Consider the following 14,959-nt stretch of genomic DNA (forward strand, 5'->3'; position numbering starts at 1 on the left):
TACATTTTCATAATAATATTTATTCATTATAATATAATATATTTGAGAAATTGAAATATAATATAATTGAGAATTTTTCTTTTCATATTACAATCACTCATGACAAATTACACCATTAAAGTATCTATAGTCAATATTATGACATTTTAAATCAATGATCCAAAGTGGGATCAAGGACCAATAAAAAGTTAATTTTTAAAGTCCTGAAATTACTGAAAAGAAGTATAAAATATAACTTTTTAAAAATGAATCACCACTAAAATCTACTTATCTACTACACAATTTGATATACTGTTTAAACAAATCAAAAGAAATAGAATCAAGTTGCACATTCATACAGAGTCACGCAAATCACAAATCAGAGCTACACATATATAATTCCGTATTTCCTAGGTAAAATTAACTCATTAAATAAATACATTTAAGGATTCATAGAATCGCTTTATAGAAAATGTCAATATGTGTGAATATAAAATTAAAGGACAAAATGCTTTTTTAAATAAGTGTAACTTTTTAATCCATCTATTTAATCCATCCTACTACATTTTATATTGACTTGAAATTTAGCTCAGCATTTCCCAAACAGAGGCTTTCTGGTCATGGGTCATGAAGATGATGGGAAATTTGTTCAAAATGTAGTTTCACACACATAGAAAAACATTCCTGGCATCCAATTAAAATAGCAAAGTAGAAAGTAGATATTTGTTTAAAATGTAATATTTGGACTTTTTGTTTTCTTCTTTCTCCAGTCCCATTTTATTCAAGAAATTCAAGAGCATTCACCAAAGAAGCTTATTTAATCCCCCCAAGGATTGGTTTGGTTCTCAAAGGTTAATCCTTTCTTCTCATCAATAATGAAGGCAAGATGACCCAAGAGGTATTGAATCAGACATAAAGAAGGTTGTTGAGGAAGATCCCTCCTTCTGGAACATGTTCAGTAATTCTTTCTCCTTTCCTGTTTTCCCATCCATGTGAATGAGTAGACCCTCTTCTGGTCCTATCTAATAACTATACAGAGAAACTGCCTTCAGCAAAGCTGGCACAGTGGAGAGTATAGAGGTGAAAAAGCTTAGGTTCCTCATGACCTGGTTGAGCTGTTGATTTACCAACCCAACAAATGTGCTAACTGTTAAAGATGTTCTCTGTGGGTTTCGTTATACAAGAAACAATTTTGAACCGGAATTACTGTCATAGACAGAAGCTGATATACTGGTGATTAGTTCCCAATTACGGAAACATGTTTTTTAGGAGGAATGAATTTATTACTTCCAAGAAAAAATATGAGAGAGAACATGCTATTAATGGCACTAAATATCAGGGGAGAACTATCATCAATATTGAATGAAGTTTAAAGCATTTTGTCCTATGTGATGCTTGAAGTGGATATTTAACAGAGCTTAAATGTCATATTTTAGTGATTTATTTCATTTTAAAGAAATAATTTGAAAAATTACAAAATAAAGTACAACATGATAGCTACCTGGGTCATAAAATAGATCAGAGTAATTTGAGCTTTCACCTAAAAAGCAAAACAAAAACTTGTAAGTATACATTTGGACTAAAAAATTACATAATGATACGAACTGAATAAGCTCGATACATACCATTTGTTTTAACCAAATAGACTTTTTTTTTACAAGATCAGTAAATAAAACCATGTTAACTGTTTTCCTTTAAAGTCCCACAATGTCCCACAATGTCCACACCTCTAAAAAAGAAACTAATAAAGAGAAGTCACTAACAGTTTGTACTGGAAACCCCTCTAACTTCAGAGGGCTGGAGAGATAGTACAGGGGATAAACCATTTGCCTTGCACGTAGTTGAGTACAGACTGGAGTTGAGCTCTCAACACTAACAGGTGTGGCCCCCAAACCAGAAACAAAACCCCTGCAGAATAAAGTGAATATTATATCTTATTTATTTTACAGTCTATTACAACAGCCATTTTTAATGGAAATTTTGATATTTTTTTCCTGAGATGGATCAGCAACAAAACAATAAATGCACTTTTTAATTTTCTGATGGCTTCTTGTAGTTGCTTTTATAACAACTGGGGGGCTGGAATGCCCAACTTGGTGGTTCTCAGGGGATACTCCTGGATCAGTGCTCCAGAGTTACTCCCTGTGCCCTTGAATAACCATGCAGGACTGAGAACCAAACCCAGGCTTCCTGCATGCAAAACATGTACTCTAGCCCATTAGCCCATTAATCTACTTGATTATAAACACTTCATGACTCATTTCATATAATGTTATGAAAGTATGTGCATCATACGCAATATCATATTTACCACTAGATATCAATATAGACTTGGTCTTCAGGGGAGGGGGAGTTTGAAGGCATAATTATCTTTTTATGGTTAAAACACAAAACAAAAAATTAAATCTGTTTCTCTATTGAAACTTCTTATGCTTTGCACTGTTTATATTCTAAGAGAAAAATGTAAAAGTACACTAAATTAATTTTAGGGCCTGAGTCTATAGTTATCAGGATTATCTGAACATTCTGTTTTTAAAGCATTGTTATAAGAACAACTGCAAAATAACTATTTTTTTAAAAAAATTGCCATCAACTATTATTAATGGCAAAAATTTTGCTGCTTACTCTTTATTCAAAACTAAGTGGGTCTCTGTTTAAAGCCTCCTTGGAAATAAATGTTAGTACAACATTTAAGTGATGACAAAATTATTTCCAAAGCTACTTACTATGCTTTTAGTCTTCGTCATGTAAAAATACAAAACTTAATTAACCATAAATCTCGTTCACTTATAATTTTATTTTTGAACCTTTGCAGACAAATGTCATTTTAAACTAGGTGAATCATGAGCAAATTTTCTACTGATGTGGTCCCAACAAATAATCAAGGTTAGTGTGAATAAAGAACCAAATTAGAGTGATAGTCAAATCAGAAATTCAACACAATTCAACTAGAATTTCTTCTCTCTCCCTCTCCCTCCTCCTTCCCTCCCTTTCTTCGTTCCTTCTCTATTTCTCTCTCCTTTTTTTTTTTTGTTGACTGTTAGCTCTATACTGTATTACTGGGATAGCATTAGTTTATACTATTATTAAAAGTTCAGTGTACAGTATTAGGACTGAATACCTAAAACACGTTTTTATGAACATCACCAAAGCTCTAGTTTCCATCTACTACCATGTATGGTGGTACAATTGACCGCCTTTACCCATTTCACTCAAAATCCCAACTTCTAGACACCTTTCTTCTTAGAACCTCCATTGTGTTCTTTAGATCTAAGCATTTATTCTAGCATTTACTTGAGAAAAACTTAAGTAAATGGTTGGGATCCAGCACAGTTCTGTGTGATTCACTAGGGTGCACACTTCAGACCAGTTTACATGATGGCACTATACAAAACTGTGCAGGATACAAGTTGGACAGTCACATAGTGTGGCCCTTGTGTCATTCTTTGCAAAGACACTGGTTCCAGTAAATTTTAGTTATATTTTTATTATCCCAAAATTCATATCAAAAACATTTTAAATTACTGCATATTTTATGCGATATCAGTATTTTTAAAGCAGAGGTGAGTCTTGATAAGGGCTTTCAAGGTGTTTGTGCTAGTTTGAGGGCAATTAAGTGAATAAATCACTAGCAAATCCCAGTGTCAGTTCAGATGCTCTTTCCTTATGTAAGAGAAAATATTTAAGAAAATGGATGGAAATGCCTGGCACAGTGACCTGGCATTGGAAGCTGTTCTACCCTGATGAAGTAATGATTCTACAACTAGTAATGATTCTAAATCTGTAAGGGATCTGCCCAGAAAACTACACTTTCTGAGCGTACTCTACATGTCAAGGACCTAGAATTCTCTCCAAAAATCCCTCAATCCTATCCCCTAAACTTGGCCAGATTTTCCCCTAGAACTGTGAGCCCGATAATGGGAAAATCACTAGTAAAAACACTTTTTTATCAAGATCCAAGGGAGGATGAGGACCGAGCCAGGACAGATGTCCCCGTAAGCACAAGGAATGTTGTCCCTGTTCACCGCTAACATCAGACAGTTCTGTAAGAAAGTAAAAGCACTAAGGAATCAGGGCAGATTTAAGACACACATCGTAAGAGGCACAACAAACTTCACTGCCAGACAGATCTGATCAGCCTTTTGATCAGACAGAAAGTGATCTCCCAATCATATTACTCATCCAGGAAATTCCAAGAGCACAAATCCAATTAACTCAGTACAGCAAATACCAGAATAGAAAAATGAGATTTTTGAATGGGATAAAAAGAAATAGGTTCACCTATTTTCTGGAAAACAGATAATTTTCCAGACTTTACTTCAGTATATGCCTTTCCTACCAAGTTCATCACATAAAAAATATTACATCAGGTCTAAACTTTCTTAAAAATTATATATTCCTAACTTTATTTTCATAGATATATGACATGTATTGCCACTTTTCATTAAGTGTCAGTCATAGCCAAATTCATTGCAATTTTATTAAACTTAAAAGGAACTCTACTTTCAAAGAAAAAACTTTAATCATAAACCAATAGCATAGGAACTATTCTTTGCGAATAAAAAATTCCTTGCTTTCTCAACAATGTTTTCTTGCTGAGGGGAGTCTATCTGTTGAATTTCACATCCTTCTCCATTCCTTTCTTCAATGGTAGGATCAATTCAGGGTCAGAGACACTGGGAGCTCAGATTACTGGGTTTGATTTCTGGTCAACTAATGTGTTACTGTGGCAATTAGGAGACTTTGCTTCATCTGTTGCATCAGAGTCCTCTGTAAGAGTAGAGAGGTGAGAGCCTTGGGTTTGGCAACAAAAGAGCTTCACAAAGCTTAATTAATTCCAATATTAGTACTTTTGAGACATACAGAGCTCTTTAAGTATAAATCTTAATTATGATTATTATTTTGAGTTCATAACAAAACCAAGCTCTTCTGGGTTATTTAAGGTAAAAATTAAGAACATTTCTTTCCTTGGACTCCAAATAAAAGAATTCCTAAACAATAACCTCAGGAGTCAGAGGTAAGGGGGTTTTACACGTGTCTAATGTATAATGATGGGAGAAATTTCCTCCCCTACATTCACTGGTCCAGTTATCTGCCAGTCTGGGGACCACTCTCAAAGTTCCAGAACACTCTGGTTCATCCAGATGTCAAGGATCTTTTGATAAAACATCACAAATGAGAAGCTGTGGGGAAAATTCTTCCAATATTTATAGTTTGTTACTGATGCACATTTTGCATAAGAGACAACTACTCCTTCATGAGGAAGCATAAGTCACTAACTCCCACTGTTTCAGCATTCTTGAACTGCGACATTTTTCCTGATTGAGTAGGCAGTATAGCATTCTTTATATGCACCTAAAGAACTGGAAGCTTTAAATCATGGAAATTTTATTAGCAAGTTCCTTGGATAAGTTTTTTTTTCTATATCCACACTATTATAATCCACATGGGTAATGATCAGAAATCAACATACTTTTATAAAAATACATTAGGTAGCACTGTAGCACTGCCCTCCCATTGTTCATAGATTTGCTTGAGTGGGCACCAGTAATGTCTCACGACAAATTGTGAGACTTGTTGTTATTGTTATTGGCATATTGAATACGTCGCGGGGAGCGTGCCAGGCTTTGCCATGCGAGTGGGATACTCTTGGTAGCTTGGCAGGCTCTCTGAGAGGGGCGGAGGAATCAAAACCGGGTCGACCATGTCGGCCGGGTGCAAGGCAAGTGCCTTACCCCTAGTGGTATTACTCCAGCCTATAGTTATGGATATAAATATGAATAGAAATATCGCTCCAGCTAATAGATATGGATAGAAATACATGACCTTGAAAATTCTTAACTTGTGTTATCTGATCAGAAGGCACTAGCAGTGACTTCTGGTTTCTTTCTCATGACAGTGAATCTCTCTAAGATTAATTTTTCTTAAATTCCATTTTCAAAAAAGACATCCTCACTGCTTCTAATCACCACTGTGTCTCCATGCACACCTTGTGTTCAGGAAGGGCGTTTTTGATATGCAGGATTAAATTCTAATGAGAACCACAGAATGGATCAATTTCATCTTAGACAAGTCTTATTTTTGGACTGTAAGCTGAATAGGATACAGCAGAATCTTTGGAGAATGCCCTAATGACCCTGAACATTCTATATGTTATGCCTTCTCTGCTCTTTTCACTTTTCACTCACTCACCCAAACCTCTTTAGTCATATATTGGACTCATCCCACTTTCTGTAAATCCAAATAAAGTGTATCTCTACGGATCAATTTGTCGATGTATTTTTATCACCACTGATATTCTCAGAGAGTCACTGACGAAAATTTGATGAAGTCTGACCAATTTTTCTAGGAGTTTTCCCAGACTCTGAAAGACTCGCATAGGACCACACCATCTGGGAACCTGTTAGAAATCCAGGATTGAAGGCTGGATTTCTAGAACTAGAGTCAAATATGCATTTTACAGGACCCCAGGTGATTCTTGTTTTTAAATATTATTTTTTTTCTAGTTGTTTTTTTTTGTTGCTGCTTTGTTTTGTCTGTTTGTCTTGGGGTTATATCGGACAGTTTTCAGGGCTTACTCCTGGCTTTCTTCTCAGGAATAACTCCTGGTGGAGCTCAGGGGACCATATGAGTACAAGGGATTGAACCAAGGCCAGCACATGTAAGGTTAACCCTCTCTCTGGCTCCTTCTCTTTAAAGCATCCTTAGTCTACAACACTATAAGATGCTCCACTGAAGTCAAAAGGCCCTAGTGGGATATAAATTGTGTTTTTATCAATAAAACACAAACTGAATCTTAAAAAGGCAAGGTACACCAATACTAATATGCAATAATGATCTGGCATAGCTGCAAAAATGTTAGGGTGAGCATGAATAAAGTAAGAGAACATAGTTACCCATCTGGAGGAACCAAATGTTGGCTCTATTTTCTTCTTAAAGGGCCATTCTAGAGATATCACATAGTGAAGTGGCAAAGCTCTAAAGTCCTCTTCTCTAACTCAAGTCCAAGTTTGCAGAGAAGAGAGGACAATGCCAGCACTAAGAGAAAAACATTTCTGGGCAAAAAACAAAATTTCCCCCAGTCATTTTAGAGAATAAATTCATAAGGCCTATCTCAGGAGAAGCTCAGTCCCTGTGGCCAACACTTGCACAGGCTCATCTTAAAAAGTACCTAAGAAGATACTAGATACCACAAAGAAAGAAGGCCAGGTTCAGGTTCAGGGGCAGCAAGAAAACTGCTAAAAACCACACAAGTCATGAGGGATGGAATTCATATTTGAATCAGACTGAGACAAGCCTGTACTTTTTCCTCTTGGTTAAAGTTATCTTTGGATTAATGTGTAGAGTAGGAGCTGACTATACTGAAACATTTAAGTTCAAAACCAGATCTGAAGATTTGAAATAATGAATCTAACTTGATGTATCTGAAAAGTAAAGATCACTGAGATTCTATCAATTGCACTTAATTTTCTTGTTAATAATTTCATAAAAAAAGGAGAGCTCTATACTTCCTTGCCTCTGACTTCCACATCTTTAGGTCACATATTCTCTCCCTCCTCCATATGAGTGTGTCTGACTTGATTCCTGAATGGAGATATACCTGGGAATTAAAAGCTCGTCTCTTACAGCCAGAGAAAGGGAATCATAAAAATAATCAGAAAAATAAATCCAAGTGTTTCTACATATTTTAACCCTTTGAAGGTGACCAAGGTAATTTCCACTGGGGAACTGAGAGGTGATAATGGATTTGTTTTTCCTGTCTTGCATCTAAGCCCTGCTCATTCCTAAGAAGTAAGTTCCAATTGTCTCTGCTCTGCAAACAGCTACAGGATAGTCCAACATTTCTCAGAGGAAAATGTGAGAACATTTTCCTATGCCTCCAGAAAGATCTGACAGTCATCAAAATCCTATATTCTAGAACTGAATCTTTTGTAATGTTGATTCACATTTTAATAGTTCAGAGAGAAGATGATGAGGAGAGATGTCTAAAAGCTTTCTTTAGGGAGACTATTAACTATGAACTATGTTCACTGCAGGTGGAAAGTTAAGAGGAAAAATGTCTGATATCTGCAGAGAAGGTGAAAACATGATTAGAGTAGTGGAAGGATGCAAGAGGTATTAGGTTCAACCAATATACCCAGAGGCGTGAAAGCAAAGGCACATAAGTGTTGGCTTTGAGTCAAATGAAGGTGGATTGGGAGAAAATATTATCTTAGAATCTGCAAACTTCCTGGCTTACCTTGGTTGGACAGAGGGATCCCTATAATACAAAGATCTATTCCTGGGTGCTGAGGCAACAAATTTTCCCACCATCTGGTATAGAGGCCTATATGCTTATGTCATAAAACTGCAAGAGAAAGAAACTACAGACAGAGGAATAGCCAAGAACCCATAATGATATCCAGGAAAGATTATCCTCAAACAGAACAAAACAAACATCCCAGGTCTAACGAGCACGAATCTACAGTAAGCACCCTTCCCTGCCATCTGGTCCCCATGCGCACCCCACATCATACACAGAGAGGGGAAGAAACCACACCAACAAGCTCCATGCCTATCCCGACACTGCACACTGCCAAGCTCAACTGAAAGAAGAGAGAAGTCTTGCTATTAAATCAAGTCCAGACCTTTATTTCTAATTCAGATGATACACAAATCTTACTTATTTGAGAATTTTTGCCCTCTGCAATCTACAGAGACCAAAGTACTGTTTCTGAACATTAGGCAGAAAAGTCTTTCTCTTTCCAGAGTCTTACCTAGAGAATAACCCTCACCTGTTGCACAATGGGTTACTGGGGTCGTTAAAAATTAAAAAAATGGCAAACCCCAAGTCATATCCGAGATTCAGTGAATCAAAATTCCTAAAAGTGAGCTCTATGATATGTATTAAAATATAAAAGAAAATCATAATTAAAATGTCCAGAGAAGAATACATCCAGTGAATTCATTTTAAGGGATGAATAAGAAAACAAGATGGAATAAAATTAGTGTGTTCATCCCAAGTTGCACTCTTCATTTTGCTAGAAGAGTAATGCCACCTTTCTCTTTATGTCATTATGAAGTTGAAAGCTGTATGAACATAACCTCAAACTAACCAGAGCTGAGTCCAGTTCTAAACACAGGATAAAAAAAAAGATTTGTTGAGCCCCTTTAGTTTGGGAAAGTGTTCCCTTTCCTCAGCCACTAACCAGGATACCACCATTAATAGACAGGGAAGGCACTGGCCTGATGTCCAGTGATCTTGAAGACAGATGAAGGATCTAGCAACAACAGAGCCTCCCGTTAGCACCTTAGCTGGTGCTCAGATCTGAGACCTATGAGGTTCTGTCCCCTGGAGACACATTTCAGGGGGAGTTTTCCTGTCCACACATCTGCAGAGGTTGCTGGTGGCTCCTGCCCTGCTTGGGGATGATAGGAGGGCTCTCTGCCTCCTTCTCCCTCCACATGTAAAAGGCAGAGGAACTGTTTCAATGTCCACTGTCTCCACACCAAGCATAAGGAAAAGCAATCAAGAATATGTCCATCAGTCCTTCTGCCAGGCTCACCCATTTGTCATTTTTTGGGAGATTTTTTGTGTTCATTTGTTTTAATTCCTTCCAACAGTCTTCTCTCTTCAAATAGAGAATTGGCTCCACCACAGCAATTGGCCAAAATTCAACTCTCCGGAACCACCCTCATCTCAGTTTGGGGGGAAGAGAATTAAACTTTCTTATCAATTACTATAAGAATATAGCATAACTACTGAAGGAATATAAATGTAATTATGGAGAGACTGTTGTTATTAAGTTAGAATGTTTAGATTAGAAATGAAAATATATCTGTGTGAATATATGCTCATGTGAGAATATATATGCTACTTATTTTTTCTTTAGTTTTAAAGAATAGAGAGAATAGAAGCAATTCTAAGAGTAACCATTATCTCTATGTAAAGCTTCAAGTCTCACAAATAACCACAGAGACTCTATTACAGAAGGCAAATGAGTTAACTCTCTGAATGGCCACCCTGCTTTACGGACCACCAGGGCAGTTATGTCCACTAATGCTTTAGGTCCTGTCTCTTTCATTTCCACTTTCACTTATTACTCCTTAATAGTTTTGGGAGGAGGAATTAATGTTTTATATAAGCAGAAATTTGCTTTTTAAAAGTTAGTAAATGAACATGAAATGAGAAAGAAGAGAAAGAATTTCTTTTTAAAATTTAGTTTCAGTTTTATATTTGATAAATAACTACATTTAAAGGGAATTTTGAGAGAATATAAATTATTTTCATGCTAGACAATAGCTCTTTCCTATTAGTGTTAGTAAAAAAAATAACAGAAATGTTATTTTAAAATGAAATCAATTAAATAAAAAGAGTTAAATTCTACTAAACACTGACACTGTGTAAAAAATTCAAAGGAAAATAGATCAAAATCATGTCTGAAATAATGACTGCTGGGCTTCCACTGACAGAGCTACTCATCTACCAAAGTACAGAGGCCGCGGAATTGTATGTGTCGCTGGCATTAGGCACCTAGGTCAGGGTGTCTGATTGTTTCTGGCATTTATGGAGAGGGGATGGAGCAGAGTGAAGCTGAGCTAACGTGGGGGTGGGGGGGCAAAACCCTGGGTCCCTGAGTAGGCTCGGGAGCCCTGACCCTCACCTGCCCTGATTTTCTTTAGTTCTCAGGGGCCTGAGCTGGGCTGGCCGGCTGCACACCCTGCTTCATGGGTGTGGGTGGGGATTGCCCCTGACATAACAGTCAGAGATAGCACTCCTGAGTTCCCACCAGAGCCCTGATGACTCGCTTATAGGGTGTTTCTTTCCAGACCGATTTTAAGACTCTTAAACACCAGACCTTCACCTTTAATCTTGCTCACTTCAAACAACTTTAAAAAGCAGTAACGAGGGGGCTGGAGCAGTAGCACAGCGGGTAGGGAGTTTGCCTTGCATGCGGCCAACCCAGGTTCGATTCACAGCATCCCATATGGTTCCCCGAGCAATGCCAGGAGTGATTCCTGAGTTCAAAGCCAGGAGTAACCCCTGAGCATCGCCAGGTGTGACCGAAAAAGCCAAAAAAAAAAAAAAGCAGTAATGGATAAACTCAATTCTAATTTTTAGGGCGTTTGCCTTTCACACAGCCAACATGGCCGACCCGAGTTCGGTTCCTCCGCCCCTCTCGGAGAGCCCGGCAAGCTACCAGGAGTATCTCGCCCGCACGGCAGAGCCTGGCAAGCTCCCCATGACGTGCCAAACACAGTAACAACAAAGTCTCCAATGGAGACGTTACTGGGCCCGCTCGAGCAAATCGATGATCAACGGGAGGGCCTTTACTTTACTTTACTTTAGTAATATAATAATAATAGCCCTTCAGTTTTGAGACAAATGTAATGAAAGATGTTGACAAAGTGGAAACTGAAAGGATATCTGGGAACTCTCAACTGCATGTATAACTTTTCTATAAATCTAAAATTATTCATGAGACTATAAAGACACTAATTTACAAAGGTATTTGTACCCCATGTTCATCCATCACAGTATCATTCATAAAATTTAAGAATCAGAAATAGTCTTAACTTATTGCAAGGTGAATGTATTAAGATGTGTCATATAACCAAAACAGAACACTCCACTGCACATAAAGCAAAATCTTGTCATTTGTAATAACACAAACAAACTTAGAGTAAATTCTTAGTGAAATTTTGTCAAAAAAAAATAAGTATTCAAGTATTCCATTTTCTCTACATCCTCTCCAATAGATTAGTTTTGATAAATGCCAGTCTAACAGATCAGAGGTGATTTTTCATTATTGTTTTGTTTGCAAATCCTTATTAATCCATACTGAACATCTTTTCCAATGTCTATCCGATTGTTGTTGTTATTGGTTTTGGGGGCCATACCCAGTGGTAGTGAGGACTTGCTCTTCACTCCTCTCAGGGGTCACTCCAAGAGGTGCTCAGGGGACCACATATGTGCTAGGAATGGAACTAAAATCAGTCCTGTGCAATGAAAGCTACTAAACCCCAGTACCCCAGTTCAAACTCTGTTTCCTTTGGGTAAATGCTAATCAGATATCATGCTCCTTTTAAAAGTTAGCTTATTTTTCATTATTTTTAGTGCTTATATGTTATGAATTATTTATCTATTTAGGATATTAAACTTTTTTGGATATATGATTCACAAATACCTTCAAAGAAAATCATATAATATGGAGAATTATAAATGTCATTTGACTTTTCTAATATTTTTTCTCTAATATATATGTGTATAAAACATACAGTAACTAATTTCTGGATAAAGAGAACCACAGATCTGTGGTTATCAGAGAGAAAGAGGGATAGTATGAAGATCAATTGTTTGGTAAACATAAAAAAAGTTCATAATATTGCATACACATATGTTGAACTATAAATCTACACACCAAATTCTTATATGATGCTATAAACCAATGTTGCTTCAATAAAATGTCATTTACACAATAAAATTCTGACATAATAGCATAATCTGAAGTAGATAAATGCTCAACAATTATCCTTGCTACTACTAGGGCTCACACTGAAATTCTCCAGTCTACCCCTGATACCCAGCAATCCTTTGGTCAATGGAAGTTATGAGACTTAGGAAAACAGTTCATGATCTGAGAATAACAGACACCACAGCCCAAGTGAGCAAAGAATTCCAGAAAGTGTCTTCTCATCCAGGGATGAGCAAGTTCCTGAATTTCGAATGGCCAAGGAACTACAAAATAAATCTTAAATGCTCATATTCCTACCACAGCAAATCTGTGGATTAGTTTTTCATGGGTTTTATCTTTGTGGGTATAAAATACTATTAAAAAGGTGAGACAAAATCATATATTTATATTGCTTTAAAAAATGATTCCCCCACCATCTCCTTGGGAAGAACAAACTTCTTGGTGTTGGAAAAAAGCATAAAGATTGAAAAGATGACTTGGAACTGAACCAAGTTTTTAAGAGCCCTTGCAAATTTTTTACTGTCCTCTTGCATATTGCTCTTATGGTGAGGCCTGCCTAATGTAAATGCTCCTTTTTCACCCAACACCCCGGAATAGATAAATCTCTATTTATCTATCTATCATAAGATAAATCTCCCAACTGGCTTACAAACCTATAAGAAGACTAAACAATGAAGTTTTTAGATTTGGGGGTAGTTTACTATTCACATGATTTTTGCCAACAATAAAATGATATAGCCAATCCTCTCCCCAGAAAAGTACCTCCATTTCCAGGCCAGCGCATGAAGTGAGCAAAAATCTGTTTTTCATCCTTCCCATACTCATTCTTGGCTACTAACTTGTAGTCCCCATTATTCACGTGAGTGGGATTATCCAGCTGGAGGCAGCCATGGTATTCCGTATGATTGGTAACATGGATTTTGGTACAGATGTATTTGGACTCGTTCAATATGGCCCCTTTATAGAACCACTGAAGCGTTGGTTTGGGGTTGCCTTTCACAGTGAATGGAATGCACCAGTGGTGGTCTGAGGTTGGAGATTCGAGAAATGTGATAGTTGGAGCAACTAAATTGAAAAAGAGAGAGTTAATAGTATCAGAAAGCTCAGAATTTTTCCCCTCTCCAGATCTGTGTTATTGGTAGAAGATTTTATTCTCTTATTATTTTGCTTAGCAAAACACATAGCAAGGAACTCTGGAATCCAACCATAGTTTGTATCCTCATCAAGGCTAATTGAACTTCCTGTAGAGGGCTTCAGAAAAATTATTTTACTGTCCTACTCACAAATAATAAGTTACTTTTCAAATCTATTCAGTATGGGAACTAGGTCCAAACAGATTCAAGAGATTTCTGACAGAGTAAAAGGTTCATTTCAGGTGAACTTTGGTTTGAAAAATATATGCCATTAATATTACATAAAACAGATAATATAAAACAGATAAAACAGATCAACAGAATGAATGTTGCTACTGGTACTGGTATTGATTATTATAAAGCATGATAAATTTAGATTTGTCACCGACTGTGAGTAGCGAATGCTATTTAAAAATAGAACTTTACAATTATAGTACAATTCACTGTTTGATATGATTTTAGATGTGAATGTTTTGATCATTTAATGTCAACATTTAAAGATCATGTTTGAACCTAGTCACACTAGAAATTACCTTAACTTTAAGTAGAAACCACTTTATGCTTTGAGGAAACAAACATTATGAAGTTAAAAACCATAGAGAAGTTACTTATCCTGAGTGAAGGAATTTATAATCCCTCACCATGGCGTTTGTATGTAATCTAACTTTGATAATTGTAAAATCAAAAAATGGAAAAGACCTTCAAAGTCTCATAGCATCAGTTGTCAGATGAAGAAACCCAAGTCCAATATTGTTAAGTGAATTGGTCAAAGTCACTGACCAAAGCAGAGCTGGAAAAAGGATCATGAAATATCAAAGCATAATCCAGTAGTAGCCTTTCCCTTTCAGAAACTTTCTCCTGGTTGTATGTTTATTGTGTGAAAGGGAAAATTTCATACACTATAACAAATATACTCTGCAAGGAATGATTGAAATATTTATCTCAGTTGTTAATATTGTTTATCACTATTCCTTCCACTGATTATCTTGAAATATATGGTTAATTCTTCAGAGGAAGGCAACCATAAATACATTATCATAATCTAAAGAACTTTTGAATTTGAGTACCATTATCTCACAATACATCCTAGTTTTACTCAGAGAAGTTCTTCCAGAATACCCAAGAAGTAGCACAGCTGATAAGTTAACCCAATTCACATTCAAAAACCTACAGGAGAAATTCCTTAAAGATGAGTATGTGGAATTTCTGAGCTCTGCAAATATACAGGGTCATACCTTAAGAAATGCGTTATAACATCATTTAAACATATAAAGTTTATCAGTTGTATTTCATAGACATCCTTAAAATAGTCTTTAGAAAATAGAACAGTTTTAAACATATAATGGAATCTATGAAAATTGAATTAAAACACAATTTTCGGGGGCTCTGTAG

General features: G+C 36.4%; 1 protein-coding gene across 3 annotated transcripts in view; it reads right to left on the reverse strand.

Moving 5' to 3' along the window:
- The window catches only part of NTRK2 (neurotrophic receptor tyrosine kinase 2), a 399,384-nt gene that overhangs the window by 308,650 nt on the left and 75,775 nt on the right, over positions 1-14,959 (reverse strand). For all 3 annotated transcript variants that reach the window (XM_056122541.1, XM_056122542.1, XM_056122543.1), the window contains exons 8-9: positions 13,197-13,499; positions 1,481-1,519 (exon numbers count right to left, since the gene is read on the reverse strand). In XM_056122541.1, the coding sequence (XP_055978516.1) occupies positions 1,481-1,519; positions 13,197-13,499 (342 nt within the window). The remainder of the gene's footprint in view (positions 1-1,480; positions 1,520-13,196; positions 13,500-14,959) is intronic.

The sequence above is a fragment of the Sorex fumeus genome, unplaced genomic scaffold (genome assembly GCF_029834395.1).
Source record: "Sorex fumeus unplaced genomic scaffold, SorFum_2.1 ptg000046l, whole genome shotgun sequence".
In the NCBI taxonomy this organism is placed as follows: Eukaryota; Metazoa; Chordata; class Mammalia; order Eulipotyphla; family Soricidae; genus Sorex; species Sorex fumeus.